The following is a 22,963-nucleotide window of genomic DNA, read 5'->3' on the forward strand; positions in this document are numbered from 1 at the left end:
AGCAAGGTCTACCTGTACAAAATACAACTCTTTTTAACAGATTATTTTTTTTAAAATATTGTTTCATTACATTAGTCAAAATAGAATACACCACTGTGAAAAAATGAAGTTTGCTTCCGTGGTGGTTGTCTATATATAGGTTACAGATCAAAGACTTAAGAGTTGAAAGAGGGCTCAGGCCATCTATTCCAACTCCGTTTTACAGATGAAGAAAATGAAACCTAGGGAGGCTAAGTTAGTAACTAGTTGAGCTAAGATTCAAACTTCTATCCTCTGACTACAATTCTTGCCTACTCTTTCTATTGTACTCTGCCACCTCCAAAATCTGAGTCATCTAACTACCCTGATACTTTCTGCAACTTGACACAGCAAAGTGGATAACCTTGTGGGATCCCTTCCCTGTTTCTATTTGCAAAATCAGGTTCTGTGGATATCAACTGGATATATTCATATTTCTGTCTTGCTGACCTCACCCTTCACAATCTCCCTAGCTTCACTATCATCAATTTTCTGTAGATGATTCCCACATCTACATCCATCGCCAATCTCTGCCCTGAGATCTAGTCCTGTAATCTCAATAGCTTCCTGGACATTGAAGTATCCCACTAGCATTTCAAACTCACCTTGTCCAAAACTGAACTCATCAGATTCCTTCAAAACCTGCTTTTCCTCCCATCTTCCCTGTTTCAGCACTATTATCCCAGTAACTCAAGTTCAAAATCTTCCTTCTCTCCTCCCTTAGTCAATCATTTGTATTTCCTGTCTATTTTGCTTCCATTGTAAACTTTCTGATTTATCCAATTGCTGCCACCCTTGTTCTAGCCCTTATCACCCTTCACCTGACCTGTTATGAAAGCTTCCTAACTGGTCTCCCCATTGCTGCCCCCCTCCAATCTATTCTCTGAAATACTGCCAAAGTTAGTGTTCTGATGCATAGTTACTCTCCTGCTTAAAAAGTTTTTAATGGCTTCCTCCTACCTAGGAGATAAAACAAAAAGTCCTTAGGCTGCTACTTGAGGCCTTTTGCAATCTAGCTCCTATATTTACCTTTCCATTCTTATTTCATAGTACACCATTTGTGGACTCTATAATCAAAATAAATTTTATTATATGATGTTCTTAGAGCTTATTCTGCATTCTCCTGCCTCTGTGCCTTTGTAAATGCCATCTTCCATGCCTGAAACAGACTATTACTAACTCATACCCCATATATCATCTATGCCTATTGATATCCTCCTCCTTCAAGTTCCAGCTGCAGTGTCACCTCTTCCATGTCATCTTTCTTAACCTTCCCAGACAGAAGTTAGACACAAAATTACAAAATACTGTAGCTGAATGGGGCCCTAGAGACCATCTAGTTCCATTTTCTCAGTCTAAAGATGAAGAAACAGAGACCTAAAGGAGTGAAATGCCTTGCCCAGCATCATGCCAAACATCTGGTGGAACCAGAACTTGAATCCAGATGTTCTGACTTTTAAGACAAGTAACTAACCTTTGTGCTACTTCCAAAAGAAGTAGATGGCAGGCATCCTACACAACAATACACTTCACATTTAAAGCTCTGCCTTTCCTAAATTTGCTTTTTCTCCTTATGACTAAGAAATCAGGATGCTTCAAAAGATTGAGAAAATTAGGATATGGTCTAGGAGTCTGAGTTTCTGTTGATTGATACTAATAAATGCCTACCTTTTTCTGTCCATGTCTAACTCATCTTTCTTAGAAGAAATATCTTTAAGTGAAGGATTTTTATTTTCTCTTATAAGAATGCCTCCTCAAATTATTTTGTATTTATTTATATGTGTATCCCCTGACACAATTTTTCCCTTCCACACTCTAAAAATGTAAAACTCCTTAAGAGTTAGGTATTTGCTTGGTCTTCATATTTCTGGGATCTAGCATAGTACCTGGAAAATATGCTCAATATGTTTGTTTAGTTGGTGCTCAATAATTATTGTCAGAAGATAGCCTTTACATTAGAAATATAAACGACAGGCCAAGGTTAAAGCTTACCAAACATTAGTAATTTTGGATCATTTAGAGCTACCATTTTCAAGATGCCATCTACTACATCAAAAGGTATGTATTTAATATTTAATTAAATTGACTGTAGTCTACTCTATACTAGCTTTGAACTAAAAGCTGATAAGAATACAATGAATTTTTAATATACACAGAAAAGCAGTAGAAGAAACATACAGAAGAGCAGTTACCAAGAAATTCATTTTCAGAAAGGTAAAGTAACCCTGTGCAGTTATATCATAACTCTTTTCCCATGTTACTCTCTTATCTTTTCCCCCAAGTGGAACCTATTGGTAAATACATTTTGACATACAGTATGGAACCAGAAGTCATTTTATTAAAAGAAGCAGGGCTAAGTATGATTAATCAACAGCAATGACAAGATGGGAAATTAATTTTGGGGAAATGTGAAATGATAGATTCAGTTTACTGCCATGAGAATATACAAGATGCTTTGAATATAGAGACTTAGAGATAGTATCCAAGTTACAAGCTATGTTTCAATAATAGGATATAAGGTTGGATAGCAAACATTATAGACAACTTAAAATGCCAGAATTAGGAGTATGATTGATTTAAATTGCACAAATAAAGTACAAATGTTATTTGAAGTACTAAATCTTTTACCTACATTAAAATCCCCATCCACATCTTTTTGTTTTTGACCACTTTGCCTAACCTTTCTTTACAATCTCTCCCACCCACTTCACTTTACAATAGTCAGCACTAATTCTCCAAGTCATACCTCCTTAACTCTCTGCCCCAATGAAAGTAAATACAGTTTAATTTATGCCTTCTTTGAACTTTGGTAAATGACTCATGCTCTGTGAAGCCTAGTAAAGGGCTGTGTCACCAATAAAGGGAGCCCAATCATTTTCAGATGATACCAAGAAATAGTCTATGCTTATTAGCAAACGGAACAGGCCAAGAAAGTTTAAGAAGCAATGAATCTTTTTTCTTCTCATGATACAAATTTTTTTTAAATGAAATAAACTGATTTAATCTACACCAATTAGAAAAGTTCATTTCTTAGGCTCAAAAGGTTTTATTGTTATTTCTTTTAAACTGAGATGAAATGTATCCTAATAAGATTCAAAGAAATAATGTTCAAGGGAATATAGGTCTTCATCCCTTTTCCTTTTCTACAGGGTGCTCCTAAACTGTGGACATATAGGCAATTGACAGCAATGTGGAGTTACTGAATCGAGTTCGCGTGAATCTTGCAAAGTGCATCAACTTTTGCATCACAAATGAATTGAAGATGTTATTTGTTAATATTCCAATTAAATAAAATGTTGTTGAAAATTTCATTCATTTCATTTCTTGAAAATATGCATTTTTGCCTATGTGTCCAAACTTTAGGAACACCCTGTATTAAGTAAAAACTATTATAAATTAAAAATAGAAATAATCCATGAGGATTACATCATAAGATAAGGAGGCTTTATTTTATTTTACGTATTTCTAAGTCTATATACCAACTTAACAGTTATTTTAGTATAATGAGGGCCATTTCATGGGATATGCCTAGAAATGCCCTTCCTATGCCTATGGAAGCCTTGGGATCTATTTCTAGTCATATCTAACTCAAGGTTAAAGGGCTTATACTTTGAGATGACTGCTGTTTGGTCAAGTCCAACTCTTCATGACCCCATTTGGGGTTTTCTTAGCAAAGATACTAGAGTGGTTTGCCATTTTTCTTCTCTAGTACATGTTACAGACGAGGAAATGAGGCCAACAGGGTTAAGTGACTTGCCCAGGGTTACACAGCTAGTGAGTGTCTGGGGCCAGATTTGAACTCGGGAAGATGAGTCTTTCTGACTCCAGGCCTGGAGCTCTATCCACTGTGCCAACTATCTGCCTCTTTTGAGATGATTGGCCAAAAGAAGTGATAACTTCCTGGATATTTAAAACGAGGCAATCCCATCCTCAATTTTCTTCCTTTCCAGCTGTGAGTCATATCACAATAGTTGCAAGCTACTTCCCAAACGGTAGGGGGAGGGGAGGGAGGCTTGTCTTATTCTCCCACCCCAGCCTCCATAAGGTTATAAACAGATGGCATCTAAAGCACACATCCAGACTTGGCAATCTTGCACACACAGACTCTTGAGTATCTTTCTGCTTTGTATTGTTTTTCTTTTCCCTAATATTGGGTGAATGGATATCTATCCCAAGATCAACTTGTAGGTGACTATATGAGTTTGAGAGGTCCTGAGATTCAATAAGGAGTTAGTTACTTGGCGGTATGAGAAACTTCTGTATTGGAGAGATTGGCCATCAACAAAAGGACAGACTGTTTGGACAGTGCAGAGTTCAGGTGAAAGATAAAATACCAACAATCCTATAAACTGCTTTTATATTCTGATGAGATTTTAACTGTCAACCTATCAGAAAATTGAAACAACTATTTTAAGTTAGTGAATCCTGTTCTAAGTTTATTTTTGTACATTATGTACTTGTGAGTGTTCTCTGTTTAGGAGTCTTTTCATGTATAGGAAATATATACCTGTACTATACTTGATTCAAATTATACATTCACACTGTTCTAATTAATGGGAAAACCCTAAATATGAACTATAACCTAAGATACAAGTATATTTTTATACAAGGCTTCAGGATTGGGGTGGGTGGTGGGGAAGGGGAGGCAAGTGTTAATGACCTGAACAACGTGAGAAAAGTGAGCTTAGTTCCAATCTCAGTAGAGTCCAGGTTCCCTGTTGCCATGCCACCACCACCACGCACCCCAACTAAAACTAGTCAGATTGTACGCCTAGGTGCAAAGCAGAGGGGCCCCTTAACAGAGAAAAGACAGAGGACAGCATTCTAACCTTTGTGTGAACAGCAATAGTTCCTCAACGTTAGATATATATATATCAGTGTTACAAAAGAACCATGATTACATCAACGGAGGTACTACTTTCACTAATGCAGACTACAACCACTTTAAATGATGATTTTAATGAGTTGCTATGGCAAAAAAAAAAAAATCACATGGTGGTCAATCTTCTGGTGACCAGTTTTGCTAACATAGCTAAGTTAGTCCTTGGTTTTCTGTTATCAGGCCCATACCTATAGCCTTTTCACCTTGGTAAGAATTTTTTAGGATTTGTATTAAACTGCCATTGCTACATCTGAATGAAGTATTCAAATGGGATATTACTGGAGAATTGTAGTGTATAGTATTGAATAGTTCATTCTGTGAAACTGCTTTAAAAGGAAATTTTTATAGGAGGCATTGTGGAATTGTGAATAGATAGCTGGCTAAGCAGTCAGAAAGACATGGATTCAAATCTTGCCACTGACAAAATTCTATGTGATGTGGGCAAGTCAGTGACTCAGGCAACTCTCGAAGGCTATAAGCTACGAAAAGTGGATGCTGATATGCATCGGTAGAGGGAGCTGGTGGGGGGGGGTGGCTCTCTATGTCAAAGAAGTCACAGGTGTGTGTGTGGAGGAGGATATAAAAATTTCACAAGCTAATCATATACTCCAAATACTATGGAATTTATTAAATATCAAGAGCATTATACAGATAAAGCATATGGAGAGAACATACTGACATAATAACAAGCATTTAGTTTTAGAAGGAAATTAGGGAATAGCCTAGTTAAACTATCTCATTTTTACAGATGCAAAAAGAGAGACCCTGAAAGTTAAAATAACTTGTCAAAGGTCACATAGATAACCCAGATCTTCTTACTCCAAAGCCAGTTCCTTTTCCACAGCACCACATCCTCTCAATTACTCATTTCTGAAAAACATCAAGTATTTTCACTGGCTGCCTGGAATGCTCTTCCTCTTCATCCCTGCTTCTTGACTTTCTTCAAGTCTTAGCTAAAGTCCCACCTTCTGCAAGAAAGTCTCTTCTAGTCTTTAATCTTACTGCCTTCGCTCTGAGATTACCCTTCAATTTATTTTGTATACATCTTGTTTGTACATAGTTGTTTGCATATGGTCTCCTACATTAGGCTGTGAGCTTCTTGAGAGCATGGTTTATTTTTGTTTTCTGCCTTTCTTTGTATCCCTAGCACATAGCATTGTGCCTGCAACATAGTAGGCTCTTAATAAATGCTGGCTGACTGACTGAAATGCTTAAGAATCTGTAAAATGATTTAAAATGACATACAGACAGGTAATAATTAAATAAGTTCATTCAGTCACTTTCTAAGTGATAATTCCACCAAAACACAATAAAGCTATCTATACTGAATGCTTCTACTTTTCTCTCTTCTTAATCCTTACAATCTGGCTTCCAAATTTATCATTCCACTGAAACTGCTCTCTCCAAAGTTACTAATAATCTCTTAGTTGTCAAATCCAATGGCCTTTTCTTAATTCTCATTCTACTTGATCTCTCTGTACCCTTTGAAACTGTTGATAACTCTCTCTTCTTTCTCTCTAGGTTTTTGGGATGCCATTCTCTCCTGGTTCTCTTCCTATCTATCTGACTGCTCTGTCTCTTTTGCTGGATTCTCCTCCAGATCTTCCCCTCAAACCATAGGTGTCCTTCAGGATTCTGTCCTGGGCCCTTTTCCCTTCTCCCTCTATACTACTTCACTTGTTGACCTTGGATTTAATTACCATCTCTCTACTGATGATGCTTAAATCTACCTATCTTGCCCTAAACTTTCTGCTGATTTCCAATCTCCTATCTCCAACTGACTTTCAGACAACTAGAACTGGATGTCAGGTAGACATCTTAAAACTCAGTAAATCCAAAACTAAATACATTATCTTTCCCCCTAATCCCTTCCCACCTACCTTTCCTATTACTATAGAAGGCAATACCATCATCTCAGTTCCTCAGGCTTATAATCTACAACAGGGCTGTCCAAAATATGGCCCATGGGCCACATGCGGCCCACAGTGTGATTTTATGTGGTCTGCCTATGAGTTTTAATTTTCATGACCGAAAAAATAAAATAATAATTTGCATGGAATGTGTATTAGATTTTTTAATTCCATCACTAATAAATAATCTCGTTGATGTTAATTTTCTTTGGTGTTTTTAAGCAGTATTATGGACAGAACATATCACACGGAATTTTCAATTGATCTGTGGGATGCTTTCAGTCTGCACAATGCAGACTAGTCAGTATGCACCTACCTTTATACTGTTGTGTTGTCACTTTGTTGTTTTGTGTTTGCTTTCATGCTTTGCTCTTTCGCCTGTCGTATTGATGACACGTTACCTCACTTTCCATTAGTGTACTATGTTTTTATTCTGAATGCAGCCCTCGAATAATTATTTTATTTTAATGTGACCTTAAGATAACCTAAGGTTGGACCTACAAGTTATCCACAACTCCTCACTATCTCTCACCTCCTATATCCAAACAGTTGCCAAAGCCTGTAGATTTCACCTTTACAACATCTCTCAAATATATCCCCTTATCTCCTCTGACACTGCCACCATTAGTGTAGGCCCTCATCACCTCCTACCTAGATTATTGCAGTAACCTGCTAGTGGGTCTACCTGCCTCAAGTCTCTCCATACTCCAGCATATCTTCCATTTAGCCACCAAAGTAATTTTCCTGAAGTGCAGGTACGATCATGCCACCCCCAATAAACATATTCCAGTGGCTCCCTATTGTCTCCAGGAACAAATATAAAATGTTCTATTTGATATTCAAAGCCCTTCATAACACAGCCCCATCCTACCTTTCTAGTCTTCTTACACTTTCCTCCCTACCATGCACTTACTCTTTGATGCAGTGACACTGGCCTCCTGGTTGCCCCATGAACAAGATACTCCATCTCTTGGCTCTAGTATCCTCCACGCCTGGAATGCTCATCCTCCTTGACTCCCAATGACTGATCTCCCTGGTTTCCTTTAGGTCCCAACCAAAATCCCACCTTCTACAAGGAAGCCTTCCTCGAACCTTCTCAATTTCAGTGCCTTCCCTTTTTAAAGTATCTCCTGTTTATCCTAAATATAGCTTGCTTTGTACGTATCTATTTATATGTTGTCTCCCCCATTAGACTGTACGCTCCTTGAGGGCAGGAACTATCTTTTGCCTCTTTTTCTATCCCCAGAGCTTAGCACAGTGCCTGACACATGCTATTGCTGTTTAGTCGTTTTTCAGACATGTTCAACTCTTCATGACCCCATTTGGGGTTTTCTTGGCAAAGATACTGGAGTGGTTTGCCATGTCCTTCTCCAGATTATTTTACAACTGAGGGAAATAGGATTAAACAACTTGCCCAGGGTCACACAGCTAGTATCTGAAGCCAGATTTGAACTCAGGAAGAGGAGTCTTTCTGACTATAGGCCCCGCACTCTGTCCCCTGCACCACCTAGATACCCTTATGATGGCACATAGTTGGCACTTAATGTTTATTGATTGACTGATAGCTTTTATTCCAATACTCAAAACAACTCAACTCATTATCTCAAAAATTATCATTTAATCTCCACTGAATAAGACAGATTTTTAGGGTAGTATAAGATTTTTTAAATTGGCACGATATTTAATCAAGATCATAATACAGTCATGCACTTAGGTTCAAAAATCAACTGCACAAATACAAGGTGAAAGAGATCCATAGCCAGACAGCATTTCATGAGGCTCTGAAATGACTTCTAGTTTTATATGACACTAATGTAACTTGGCTATCATAAGAGATAATACAGATCAATAATGAAAGAAATTGAAATCCTCATTGTTATAAACATCTTTTAAGAAATCTTATACAAACACACATATATACATATATGCACACACATATTTAAAAGACATGGTATATAATTTTGACATATACAAGGCAGACACTTTGAATCTTCAATGCCTCTGAAGATTTCTCTTACTGACTGTATCACAGCCTTATTCCAACATATTTTTCCTAATTGAATTCACATCACTATCCTTAAAAAAAAATTATATTCCAGCCAAAATGGTCTGCTTGCTGCTTAAAGAACTGAGCCTTCCATCTTGTCTCCATGACTTCGTACCAGCCCACATTTCTGGAATGTATTTTCTCCTGACTTCTGCCTCTCAGAACCCTTAGCTTTCTTCAAGGCTTAAATCAGATGTCATTCCTGTGAGAAACCTTGATGATAGCAATAGTTGACAGTGTTTTCCACCTTTTCATATTATTTTATATTTTTGTCTGTGTTGTATCTCTCCAGTAGAATATAAACTCCTTGAAGGCAAGGATTTTTTGTGTGTTTTATTTTTATATCCCTAGCAAAGTCTTGCATTGATATTTAGACCATCTATTGTTTACTTGTACAATCTAACCCATAATGCAACTTCAAAGTGCTAGCAGCTAATATTTTCAATTAGTCTTCCACTATGCTTTTAGGAAAGATACAAACTTCTCTGTTTGAAATTTAAAGTCATTCTGCACTCAATCTATATCTCTAGGTTTATCCCACACACCTTTCCCTCCCTTCAAATACTCTACATTCCAGCCAAAATGTCCTACCTATGGTTCCCCAGAGAGTTCATCTCACATCTCCATGCCACTGCACATGTCATTCAAACCCCATGCCTGGAATGCACTTCCTCCTCACTCTAGGCTTGCATTTTTAGCTTTCTTCAAGGCTAGGCTCAAGTGCTACCTTCCAAAGGAGACAAGTCCTGTTCCTCTCTACCTCCCCCCAATTACTTTTGCAGTTAACCCTCCTTCCTATCCCCACTGTAAACTCCCTGAGTGCTGCTCTTTTGTCTTAGTAACCCCAATATCTAGCATTCTGTAGGTATGAGATAAATGATTGCTGCAGGGATAGGATATTTTAGTGAACAAAGGCCAAAAGATGCCATTTTAAATAATACCTCAGCCATATGGCAAAAAGAGTGACTATTAATGGTCCAAGAATAAATGGAGCTCCAAAAAAACAATTGTTTTAACTGATTAATTAATTTGCATAACAAGAATTAGATCTTAATCTTCCTAGATTCCCTCTGAAACCCACCAAAAATTGAGGCCTTTCTTCCCCAATCAAAACTCTGCCAAGTTGCAAATGAAAAATGTCAATTCCAAATAAGAAAAAAAAATGTACTATTTGAGAGAAGAAATTTGAAAAATATTAATATCTACGGAAATTCCATCTCAAGATAAGGCATTCTACCAAATCTTCTTTTTTCTGAATCTGTTCTCTAGACTTTATATGGAGTTATTTCAACTATAAAGATATCCTGAAATCATTCACAAATTATTTCAAAATTCTATATTCTCAAATAGGAGTTCATAAGAAACATAACTTACAAGTTGAAAAATAGGGAGCAGGAAGGAAATTATGAACTGATGATTTAACAAACACAAATTCCATTACCAACAGACATTTAGTTCTATTTGATGAAAGTATATTAAGAAACCTACGTAACATTGCACAACTAAATATTAACCTTATTTTAAATGTGATAAGAGGCTATATAAGAATATTCTTTCACAGCATTAAACTGATTGAAAGAGTATATGGAATTACCTCTATCTCAACAATTGCTAAAGTCAGTTAATTTTATCTACATTAAGAAAAATAATCAAAGAAGACATTAACTACAAATAATTTCTAACTCAAATTTTATTTACGCCTGAAACTTAAATTTTCACTTTTTATGTTTACAGTCATTGAGCAAATTAAAAATCCTATGCCTTGCTATGAACTAGTAAAATATATTTGAAGAAAAATGAAGTGGTTCATGGATAATTTCAATCTGAAAACATGAAAATATATAGTTAATGAAAACTGCTACAGGATTTAAACTTAACTTCTCAAATTTGTGCTGAGGTTGTGAGAAACTGGTTTTTCACTATTTAGCAATTACTTCAAAATTTAAAATATTATCCGAAAGGGAAAAAAAAGATGCAAAGGATACATTGCTAGCACCCTTCTAGAAGGCATATCCGAGAGTAAAAATTTAAAAGAACTGTCTTCTAAAGGGAGCCTGGAACCATTTGCAAGCCTCCAAGGTATATTCCTAGCAGACGCGTTATCAGATTAAAGAAACTGCAAGCACTGGAGGTTGGAACCATTCTTTGTCCAAAGCCAGCCTCTTCTTCCTGTGATGTCATACTACAAACCTAGCAAGCCTTCCTCTTCTGTTCTGAGAAAGCAAACTCTGCAGACACAGGCACACGCAACGCTGCAGGCGACTGAAGAAAACTCCTCAATTCATCCGGAGAAAGCAACTTTTGGGAATTGTTTCTGAATTCACCTTCTGAGGTAGCGAAGGAAAGCTTATTTAAAAGGAATAAGAAGCTAGAGACCAAACGAGACTACTTAAAGCACTTGTGTAAGTAGCTTTTACAGTTTAACTTTTCTTTCGCTAAACCAACTTTGAAACTTTGTTTCATTGAATTGTTTCATTCGTGAACTACAGGATTTCAAACAGAGGCAAACCACAGCGGTTCACTTAAATGCATGCTCCCAAAGAATGTCTTCACTCGCTATTTAAAAAAAGGATTCTTTCAGCCAGCCGGTCCTGGATCCCTGGAAGAAAAGAACGCTTTCCTCTTGAGGAAACAGACTACAGCTTTACAGCCAAATTTCATGTTTCTTCCGGAGATTTCCAAAGGAAAGGAAATACTTATGAAGCCTTCCAAGGACCCAAAACATTTGCAAATAAATTAAAGGTTATTAAAGTGATCATCATCTGAATACGAAAAGAAGGAAAAGGAGGCTGCTGCAGCTAGGATTTCTACATTGTAAATCTAAAGCACCTTTATAATGGTAAGCACTAACAGTTCCAACTGTTCCTACGACGACTCCTTTAAGTATACTTTGTACGGGTGCATGTTCAGCATGGTGTTTGTGCTGGGGTTAATCTCGAACTGTGTGGCCATGTACGTTTTCTTATGCACACTCAAAATGCGAAACGAAACGACTACATATATGATTAATCTGGCGCTGTCGGATTTGCTTTTCGTATTTACCTTGCCCTTCCGGATTTTTTACTTTGCGACCCGAAACTGGCCATTTGGAGATGTACTTTGCAAGATTTCAGTCATGCTATTTTATACAAATATGTATGGAAGCATTCTGTTCTTAACATGTATCAGTGTAGATCGGTTTTTGGCTATTCTTTACCCATTTCGATCCAAAACTCTCCGAACCAAGAAAAATGCAAAAATTGTTTGTTTTTCCGTGTGGCTGACTGTGATAGGTGGCAGTGCACCAGCAGTCTTTTTTCAGTCTACCAACTCTCAGGGCAAAAACTCGACTGAAGAAGCATGCTTTGAAAATTTTTCGGAAGCCACGTGGAAAACCTATCTCTCTAGGATTGTAATTTTCATCGAAACAGTGGGATTTTTTATTCCATTAATCTTAAATGTGACCTGTTCCAGTATGGTGTTAAAGACTTTAAATAAGCCAGTTACTCTAAGTAGAAGCAAACTAAACAAAACTAAAGTCCTGAAGATGATTTTTGTTCATTTGATCATATTTTGTTTCTGTTTTGTACCATATAACATCAACTTGATACTATATTCTCTTATGAGAACACAAACATTTGTTAACTGCTCAGTGGTGGCTGCAGTCAGGACTATGTATCCAATCACTCTCTGTATTGCAGTTTCAAACTGTTGCTTTGACCCTATAATTTACTACTTTACATCGGACACTATTCAAAATTCAATAAAAATGAAGAACTGGACTTCCAGGAAGAGTGAGTCCAGATTCTCTGAAATTCAAGGAACAGAGAATTTTATCCAGCACAATCTGCAGACTTTCAAAAGTAAAATATTTGATAATGAATCTACAATATAAAATACATGAATTTACAAACTACTGGGACTTAACTGACTAGCACTGCAACTGTGAAAAGTGTTTTCTTGTATAAACTATTTCTCCGTTTCACAGAGACATTTAAAACATGAACAGTGCTTTAAATATCTAAAGTTCTTAGCGTTTAAAAAGAAACCTACAGAAAAATATGCATTGAGTATTAAAAATATATTCTGTTCTGGGTATCTTCATATTTGATTAATCTGCTTTTCTAAATTATCTTGGTTGCAGGACCTCCTCTTACAGTTAAAATATTCTTAAGGAAGCTGTTATTGTTAGCTCACACAATAGATGTATCAAAGTCCAAAGGGGTTTTATGATTTAACAAATTGTAAGTGCTGGCCATCTGACCTAATTATCTTAGCCCAGTGTCACATAACCTCCCACTATAATACTACAACTAATGATGTAAGAACATAAGAGATTGAGGTCTGAAAAGTAATGGCAAAAAAGCAGTATTAATAAAGATACTAGATTTCAGTTTGGAATTAGAATCGATAATACAGTTCCTTTAGGTATCTGTTTAGTTTTTCTTCAAAAAACAATTCAAAAGAACTGATTCTTTTGTGAAATGATTTTTAAAGGTTTTTATATTTCTAACCAAAATTTATTCTCTAGTAGCAAGAAGATAAGCAAACCTTGTTTAAGGTTTAACCTCATTTAGGATTGTAGAAACTAAACAACGAAATCAAGTAGTATGGTTTTGTCTTCATTTCATATATTAAAAAGTGCTATGTGGTTTTAAAGTATTCGCAGCCAAATTACACATTTTTTAATTTGATGATAAATAACAAGGTTCAAACTTTCTTATGGGAAAAAATACATATTGAGAATAACCACCACAAAATTTGGGTGGAAGGAAGCATAAAAAATATTTCTTTACAAACTAAAATCTTTGTAAAATTCTTTGGTTAGTACCACAGTTTGTATTTTAAGTATTTCATACAAGAGAAAATTACTAAGACTCATGGAAGATTGCTTAAGATCCTGTTACAAAGAACATTTGAAAATATTAAGAGACTTTCTAAAAATCTGAAATCTTATGGATTTGGAAGTATATTGAGTACCTAACTCAGGGGCCACTGTGAAATAAATGAGGCTAATGAAGTACAGTATAAGTTCAACTTTTTAAAATAAAGCCAACAAAACAAAGCACTACTGAACAGATATATAGATTTTCATTTCACTGAATAAAAGAAACAAAGTACAGGATTTAGTCTTAACTTGAAAACAAACAATCTCTGTAGCAAAAGCTTTTCTAAAACTTTGTTACTCTTCCCAGTTTTGTTCTGTGCATGTTGAAACAAAACTTCAAGCAAATCACCTACTTTTCGGTAACTAAAAAAATGTTAGCTTCCTGTTACAGAGAGCCACATGCAATATAATGCCCTTTTTTATCAAGTTCAGCTTTCAAAGCATTTTATCTTTTATTGCATTACTGGATCTAAGTTTACCACACAGGAAACGTTTTTAAATTTATGTTTGATCTAATTGCTTATTAGTCTGGCTTCCCTGAGTGTATTCGATAACAATAACAAACATCTGCCAGACAAGCAGCCTAGTGAGAGAGATGAAAATACTGTATTTTCCTATATTCATGTGGCTATACTACATTGGGTAACATGTTAATCATTTCCTTAGTGTACAAATCATGACTCTTATTTCATAAGGGGGAAATGATGATAAGGAACTGAAGAAAACTTCAAAGGGATGAACAAAGATATTTAAATAAAGTATTTTCCCCAAACACTTTACAACATGGTGCTGTGGAAATAGCCCGAGACTTAGAGTTAGAAGATCTAAATTCAGATCTCTGTTCTATTATCTGCATGTCATCACATAAAATATTTAACTTTTCTAGGGCTCAGTGTCCTCATCTGCAAAGTAAGGGAATTGGATTTGATGACTCTAATTTATATTTGAAAGATTCTTTTCAATGATAAATCTATGATCCTATGTTTATGCAAATTTATGGTCATTTTTTGGGTTTTGTTTTTTGAAGGTAAATCTGGTTCTTTACCTATAAGGTGTTATTACTGCACTTAAAACGTGTTTCTAGCCTAAAATAAAATGAACTACATTGGTAAACAGTTGATTCCTCCTTCATATGAGATCTTCAGGGAAAGACTAGATAAGATTTGTCAGCTGTGTAGTAGTGAGGATTCTTTTTTCAAGTATGAGTTCAACTAGATAACCAATAAGGTCAACTCTAGAATCTACTCTTAGAATAGTGTGACCAAGATTGCTGAAAGCCATATTTCAGGAAAACAAAATTAGAAAACATAAATATACCTTTGAAACATGTTCTTTTGCCTTAGACAGCAACTTACAAACACTTGTGAAACTATACCATTCTGTATCTGTTTTAAAGGAACTTTCCCCTTTTAATTAAACCAAAATATTTACCTTTATGACTTACAAGTGCTTTCTGCATTTTTTAAAGTTATTGTGGAAGCTGACTTTTTTCGCCCCCCAAAATGAAGTTCAAACAGGTGATTACCTGAGAAAATTTTATTTAATTTTGGTCTCTAAGGATATAATTGGGTCAAAAGCCTTACATAATTATTTGCTGAGCGATAGACAATGAGAAAGGTTTCAAGACATCAAGACATAATAAAACAACAAACAATTAAGTTTTACTGTTGATAATTTTATACTCTGTAAGAAAGTGATACCATTGTAAGTTATATGCCCTGAGTATCTCAATCCCTTTCACCCATGGAACCACATTAATGTCAGAACACTGGGAAAATGACATCTTGTAAGTGTCACAGATGAGATTTGAACCCAGGCCTTCCTACCTTCCTACCATAACTAGTTTGAATTTAAATTTTGAGTGTATTTCCTAAAAGCAACAATATTATAAAAAGTAACTGAAAATTTAAGATTAACATAGCCCATACAGGGGCAATGGGAGGAAATTTTACTGTAATCCATAAAGTAATATGAACTATTGTTATTAATGCTTCAGGTACATTACATGCTAAATTGGGCTTTTGAGAAACCATTTCTAACATTTCTGTGAGAAAATATGTTCTGTGTTGTAACTGATAGCGGCCTGGCCTCTTTTTATCAGGAAGACATAGATATTCAAGTCTCACTTCTGCATGAACCAGCTGAGTAATCCTGAGTGGGTCACAAGCTCTCAATGCCCCAAGCAACTCCTGAAATGCAGAGCCTGTTTGGACAGGGATTCCTCCACCATCATATCATAGGTCTGGCCCCCTCTTCCCTTTCAAAAAAGAAAATATGTTCACAGATATTTAGTAACATACAATATTGCTGAACTAATGACATTGTCTAGAGCAGGCGTGACGAACCTGCAGCCTTGAGGCCACATGTGGCCCTCTAGGTCCTCATGTGCAGCCCTTTGACTAAATCCAGACTTCACAGAACAATTCCCCTTAATAAAAACATTTGTTCTGTAAAACTTGGACTTAGTCAAAAGGCCACACGCACCTAAGGACCTAGAATGCCACATGTTGGTTTAAGATTGCAGGTTCCCCACCCCAGTCTAGAGATTAGCAGAAGAAAAATACTAGAACATAAATTACAAAATTTCTAATCACTCTCCAGATAGAATCAAAACTGAAAGCAATGTAAAAGAAAGCTAATATGAGAAATATCAGATCCTTCACCTCACCTAAGACTTAAATCAGACCTAAAATTTCAAAATGTTTTTTTTTTAATTTTAAATGGGACTCTAAAGCTAGCTAGAACTAATTTTCATCTTCATATGGTAACTGGAGACAAAAAAGCATGAAAGAAAATCCTAATTTTTAATATCACAATTTTACCAAATCACAAAATAAATGCTTAATTAATAATCACTTTTCCATTATTATTGCCATACTAGTTTAGGCCCTTATCAAAACCTTATTCCCCCTAAATCTCCCTTGCTTCCGCTTTTCCCTTACTTGATCTGTTCTGCACACTGCCATCAGGGAGATTAATGTATCTTTCCCCTGGGCCCCGTTTTTCCCCCTAGAATTTTAATGGTTGTCAATAAAACAGGTATTTTTTAAAAAGAAAATTTAGAAAAATTTTTTTAGCACAGTCTTGGTAAATATTAGGTGTTTACTAGATTGTATGAGAGTCAAAGGCAACTAGGGGATAGAAGCAAGAGAGAGTACATATGGGTACAAGACAAGACCACTGACCACTGGAATCCCCAGGAAACAGATGTAACTAGGGCAGGTTCATCTGTACTCCTTTAGGATACTTCTTCCACTATTGGGTTCCTAGACTTTGGAAGCAATGTTCCAAAAGTGAGCAGGGAGAGGCAGAGAAATAGCTACAATGCTATTCACAATGTATTTACTTAAGGTGTCTGGAACTTAGGAGCTTCCCCCCAACAAAGGTCAACACAGGAGAAGAGCAGAGGAAGAGAGATATTTTTTACCCGTAGGAACAATTGCTCACCAGCCTTCACCACCACCTTGGAGGGAGGAAAGAATCCCTGGAATTGGCAGAGACACAGATTTGCCCCTCATTTGCTCAGTGATTTCATTTTTCTCCTGGTTTCCCTATATCCTAAGAAAGAGATATAGGGGAAGACCTAGAAGCAGGTACAGAGGAAGCTGGCACTTTACTTTGGAATCCTGGTACACTTCCCTTGCTAAATTATAAATTATCAGGACTTGAAAGGGGAAGGTGTTCATTTGAGTCAGTGCACTGGGGTAAATTTCTCTTCCAGACCAAATAAGCATCATGAACATGTAAAAGCTAGCAGCTTTGTCACTCACTATACCCAGTTCAAGATCACGGAGTCAGGGAAAGACCGGCCTGGGCCCAGGGAAGTGTTTTGTGGTGTGACAAACCCTAGAAGTATACAGAGAGAGAAAAGCAGGTTCAGAAGCAAGTGGCATAACAGGAAGAAGTACAGCAAGCTCTTCCAAACAGATCTAGAAAATGCACCAGACAGAATTCTTATGGGGAAATCTAAGTAAAAGTCACATTGAGTCATTTTTCCATGTGAGATTTGCATGACGAAATGGATGCCTATGGTCATTGCAGAACGGGTTTGCCAAACAGCAGCAATATGGAAATCTTTAGCACTAGGTAGACGCTATGCACTCGGGCAACAGGAGATCCTAGACCTGTGCCAGGGCACTTCCAGATCCACACTGGGGCACTGATAGGGGGACAGGCACTACCTGGCAGATTTGTTGCCAACTACCCAGTTCTGAGTAACATCCAGGGAGGACTGTCCTGGTCAGAGGGTTAAGGGGGGAGGATGCACACAGAGAATTCAGAGGAATAACCAGGGCAAAAATCCAGACCAAACAAGAGTGTGCAATTCTGTCATTCTAAACCAGCAGAACTTCCTAGATGGTAGATGGGGGCTGAGCCCAGCAGTCTACTCTTGATCAAACCCAAACCTATGTCAAGAACTTGCAGAGCTCAGACGGAGAAAACTGAATAAACTGCCCTGGATCAGACTACTCTGGAAGCAAAGAAAGTTTGCAGGTCCTCAGGCTGACCTGTCTCTGACATTAAGTAACAACAGGACCAGCCCAGAACATCCCCATAGAAGTGTCCTGAGCCTAGCCCTTAACATCACATCTAGTCAGGAAGTAGGCTGGAAGAATGAGCAAAACAACAACAAAATCCCAGCATAAAATGCTATTATGGTAAGAGAAGAACACAAACCCAGAAGAGAATAACTCCAAAACATCTACAAGCAAAGCCTCAAAGAAAAATACAACTTGGCCACAGATTCAACAAGAATCCCTGGGGGAAAACCCATGTGTTAAGAGTTTAAAAAAAGTAAAAAAGACTTTATAAATGAAAAGGGAACACCAAAGGGAAAAATGTTTAAAAGAAATTAGAACTAAGGAAGAAAGAATTGGAAAGGGAATTAGTAGATTGGCACAAGAGGTACAAAACATTCCCCAAGCAACAAAGAAATAAGGGAGAAGGCAGAATTAGAGGGGGGCATAGATTAAGGGGATGGATTAGTCCCAAGGAAAAGAAATTCTAACTACAGATGTACAAATATTTCTAGCTCTTTTTGAGTTGGCAAAGAATAGGAATCTGAGACGGTACCCATAAAATGGAGAATGGCTAAACAAGTTACAATATAGAAAAATGATGGAATACTATTGTGCTATAAGAAATGATGAAGAGGGTAGTTTCAGAGAAATCTGGTAAGACTTGTATAAACTGATGCACAGTGAAATGAATAGAACCTGAACAACTTATTCAATATCAACAATATGGTAAAAAATAAACAACTTTGAAAGAATTAGAGACTATGATCAGCATAATGACCAACCATGAGTCTAGAGGACTAATGATGAAACATGCTACCCACCTCCTGACAGAGAGGCAAAGGACTCAGTACAGAACGGGACATATTTTTTTTTTCTGGACATGGCCAACAACAAAATTTGTTTTTCACTATACATATTTGTTACAGGGGTTGTTTTTCTTTTGTTCTGAGCTGAGGAAGAGGGGAGAGACGCAGATTTCTGCTGACTGAAATACACACACATACACACATATTTAAATGAAGGTATCTTATGCTGCCTTTTCTGCCTTACACACTTCCTGCGCTGCACTGCTGCAGCAAACTGACTTCTGTCTTCTTTCCTTTAGTACAGTGTCTCAAGAGAGTTCAAAAGATTCAGAACTGTAGTTCACACCTGGGTGGAACAGGTAAAGGGATATGATGTGTATCAAAGGGACTGTGCATATTGATGAGATTGAAGTACAGAAACAGTTCCTAGGTTTTCTTTCAAATGTTTACTTCCAACATAATATAAAGGAAAACACGGATGATTATGGAGGATTAGCCTTAAATTTAAATTCTAATTTATTGTGAATACATATGGTTCACTTACCTGTTTGAAGGTCTAAATAAGAAAAAAAATTTTACTAATCAAAAATATCACAATGTAAGAGTTCCAATTAGAACTTGAGAAGTTTGATAGCTTGATCCAAGGATGACTGCTCTCTAGTTATATCCTAGTGGCGTAGAGTTGATGTACGTGGGTTTAGAGAAAAGAGGATCAATTGTTATGTATCAGTTATAATTATTTGTACACAAAAGCTAGAAAAGAATTCCTCAAGTTCAGCATCTTAATCAAACATTTCAAGAAATTAAGTATTACGTCATATTGATAGCAGAAAGTAAACTAGCATATGATTACTTTTAATTCTTTGATACATCAAAGCAATCAATATTTTGTTGGATCTGAGATATTACTGACACATTCTAGCAAGTGGTACAGGTCCCATCCCATCCCATCCCATCTTCTCATCCTGTCCATATTATCCCATAAATCTTCCTCAATGGGTCCATCTAAATTGCTAGAGAACTTCATCTAGTTCTCTTGATGTTATATAGTAGATGAGTTGTCCACCTATTAGTCCTCTCACTCACTGCATGGCCAGTCTTCCCTTCCTTTTTGGTCCTGCATCTACATTATCATGGATTTTGAGCTGGAAGAGACTTTTAAAGCTGTCTTGTTTAACCTAATCTCTCTGGTATTTTTTATGCTTTTTCCTGTGCAAAGGTGCTGTGCTCTATGAGCAAAGCAGAACTGAAACAGCTCAAAGGAAATGCAGGATGTACAAGTTTGGAGTATCCACCCCAAATGTTCACATGGACTATTTGTGCCTGACCTTGTGGTTGAGCATTTCGAGCTCATATTGGCCTGATTGGCCACACTGAATCTTGACTGAAGCATAGTGATGTCATTTTGGTCCTCTTCAAGAATGAAGGACAACAACCAGGTTGCATTCTTTCAAGGAATCTTGTGTGATTTTGAAATACGCATGAGACATATTTTGTTGCAGGAAAACCTTTAAGGCAGCATTTTGTACTACCAAATTATATGCTTTGTTATAGTCAACAAAAGCAAGAGAAGTGACTTAAGTCTTGTGTGTAACCATAAAGCTGTGATCTGCTGTAGAATATTATTTGCAAAAGCCTTCTTATCCATTTTTTTATATTTTCAAAGATGTCTTTGATATATGTGTATAGATTATTCTTACAAAGATTTTATAGAGACAATAAATTTGGCACATGGGCCTGTAGCTATCTCAATTATCTTGTTTCAGTTGTCTTAATATATGTGGTCTCTCCTTTTTTAAAACCTTGAGGAAGTATCCCTCAATACCCTTAAAATTGTTTTGGCTCCAGCATGGCCCTCCCCATACGTGCTTTTTTCTGGTCAAGCTACTTGTCCACTCTTCATTTTCTTTAATGTAATTTTTACTTCCAGAAGGTAATAATTTTTTACTTCATTTTATTCATTACCAAATTGCTAGATTAAAAAAAAACTTTTATTTTTATTGTGTGGCCTTATAAGATTTTTATGGATGAACAAAAACAGCAAATATATATATTGCCCAACAAAGCCTTAACCTGAAAAGGGGGGTGGTATACATATATATGAAAATACACACACATATACATAGTATATGAACACACACATAAATGTGTGTATGCTCACATAAATAATGCATTTGCATAACTTCTTAACTGCAGGAAAAAAACATGATTGATCTCTCATAAATAATTACTGAATGCTCTAATATTATGTTTACATCTTTCTCACATTCTCCTTGTCACCCACATTTACCTAGCTTGTCTCTAATTATTTCATTCTGAACTGAACCTTATAAAATTTTATTCTGGGACAGACCTTGGTTTAAAATATGTGGGTTCCATCAGATTAGGCTCTGATTCTGAACTATATGGTATTCAAATATGTTAAATATTCCTATTAAGGAAGAAAATTCATAAAGTGTAATAAGATTAACTTAAAGGTTATCTCTTCCCAAGTAAATCTAATGGACAGACCACAGCATTAGATGCAAACATACACTCATTTCTATTCATTTCAATCAATCACTGACTAAGCAAATGATAATGGACGAGCCTTTTCATTTCTTTGCTTTTCCAGCTTTTTATATAAATAAACTGAGAAAACTATAGTAAATATCTCTTTTCCTCAAATATATCCATGAAAAGGATTTTAAATGACAGACAACAAAGTACAGGTCCAGAGAACAAAAATTACTAAAATGTTAGAAAATTAAACCTATGTATAAAGAAAGAACTAAAATTGTTTAATAATAAAGATAAGAAACACTTTAGGTAACTTGTCTTGAAGTTTGGGAAGGTTCATAATGATGCCAAGATTCTCCCCTCAGAAGAAATGAACTTAAAATAAAGTAATAATATATGTTTGGGTTAGGTTCAGAAGAACTTCCTGACAAGTTGCAAATCTCAGAAAGATGGTTCGCCATTAGGGATTCTGATTAATCCATTTTTTAATGGAGCCAGAAATCATAGAAAGGTAGCAGGATTAATAGAGCCTTTTAGAAGGGCCAAGACAAACACAGATACAGCTGTTTCCTATTTTACAATTCCTTATCTTGTACTAAAATCGGCACTAACAGGAAAGCCCCAAAAGTGCCCTTTGGTATTTGGCCAGATATGAGAAATGTGAAAAATGGTAAAAACAAATTAGTAAATGAATAAAGCCACACATTCAACTTGATCATATTTGTAGTTCTTGTACGAAACAGAACTAGAGGAAGTTGAGTTTCAAAGAAGACTTAACTTTATTCATTTTTCTAAAAATGTTTTGAAAAGGCAGATACACACAAAACCTGTTGCATTTTATTTAAGGATAAATTGACTTAAACAGTTATGCCCCCAAAAGGTACTAGAATGCTTTGTCAAGTTTGTTAATATTCCCTTGTTCTACTAGATCAACTAAGAAACCACACTAATTGGTACAGTTGGATATTTCTTAGCTTTAATTTGCAACTAACATCTTCTTTCTTGTCTGCACTTGAATGACAAATTAACACTCCTTTCTTCCAGGTTGTGTTGAGACTTGTTGAATACTGCAAAGTAAAATCCTGTAATTGAAAAGCGAGCACCAACATTTCACAAACAGCAACAGTCAAAGAAAGGCTATCTTTTTTCCCCATGATATCTTCCCATCTTTCAGGTAGTAATAAAAACTCAAAGAAAAAAATTAAAGTTCTACCAGAATGAACTGGCATAGAAAGTTAAAGTAAAAACTGGTTAGGTAATTGGGGAAAACACTGACATGTAAAATGAGGTTTAGAATTTCTGTCTTCAGAGGGGTTACAAAGCAGTGAGAGAAACAAAGAGACAAGCATATGAAAATAAAGAGACTGATTAGGACAATGCACATACCAAATAGAATACTTTTATAAAACATGTA

General features: G+C 36.2%; 2 protein-coding genes across 2 annotated transcripts in view; one reads left to right on the forward strand and one right to left on the reverse strand.

Annotated features, from left to right (window-relative positions):
* RB1 (RB transcriptional corepressor 1) overlaps positions 1 to 22,963 on the reverse strand; it is a 181,577-nt gene that overhangs the window by 57,163 nt on the left and 101,451 nt on the right. The gene's annotated exons all lie outside the window — the stretch shown is intronic.
* On the forward strand, positions 11,073 to 15,043 carry LPAR6 (lysophosphatidic acid receptor 6). Its single transcript, XM_036746644.1, has 2 exons — positions 11,073 to 11,259; positions 11,347 to 15,043. The coding sequence occupies exon 2, from the start codon at positions 11,694 to 11,696 to the stop codon at positions 12,729 to 12,731; it is 1,038 nt and encodes a 345-aa protein (XP_036602539.1). The 5' UTR covers positions 11,073 to 11,259; positions 11,347 to 11,693; the 3' UTR covers positions 12,732 to 15,043.

This window comes from Trichosurus vulpecula, chromosome 2, assembly GCF_011100635.1.
Source record: "Trichosurus vulpecula isolate mTriVul1 chromosome 2, mTriVul1.pri, whole genome shotgun sequence".
NCBI lineage: Eukaryota > Metazoa > Chordata > Mammalia > Diprotodontia > Phalangeridae > Trichosurus > Trichosurus vulpecula.

Bases quoted from the DNA above. Each gene is read 5' to 3' on its own strand.
- LPAR6 (XM_036746644.1), top strand. From the start codon at position 11,694: ATGGTAAGCACTAACAGTTCCAACTGTTCCTACGACGACTCCTTTAAG.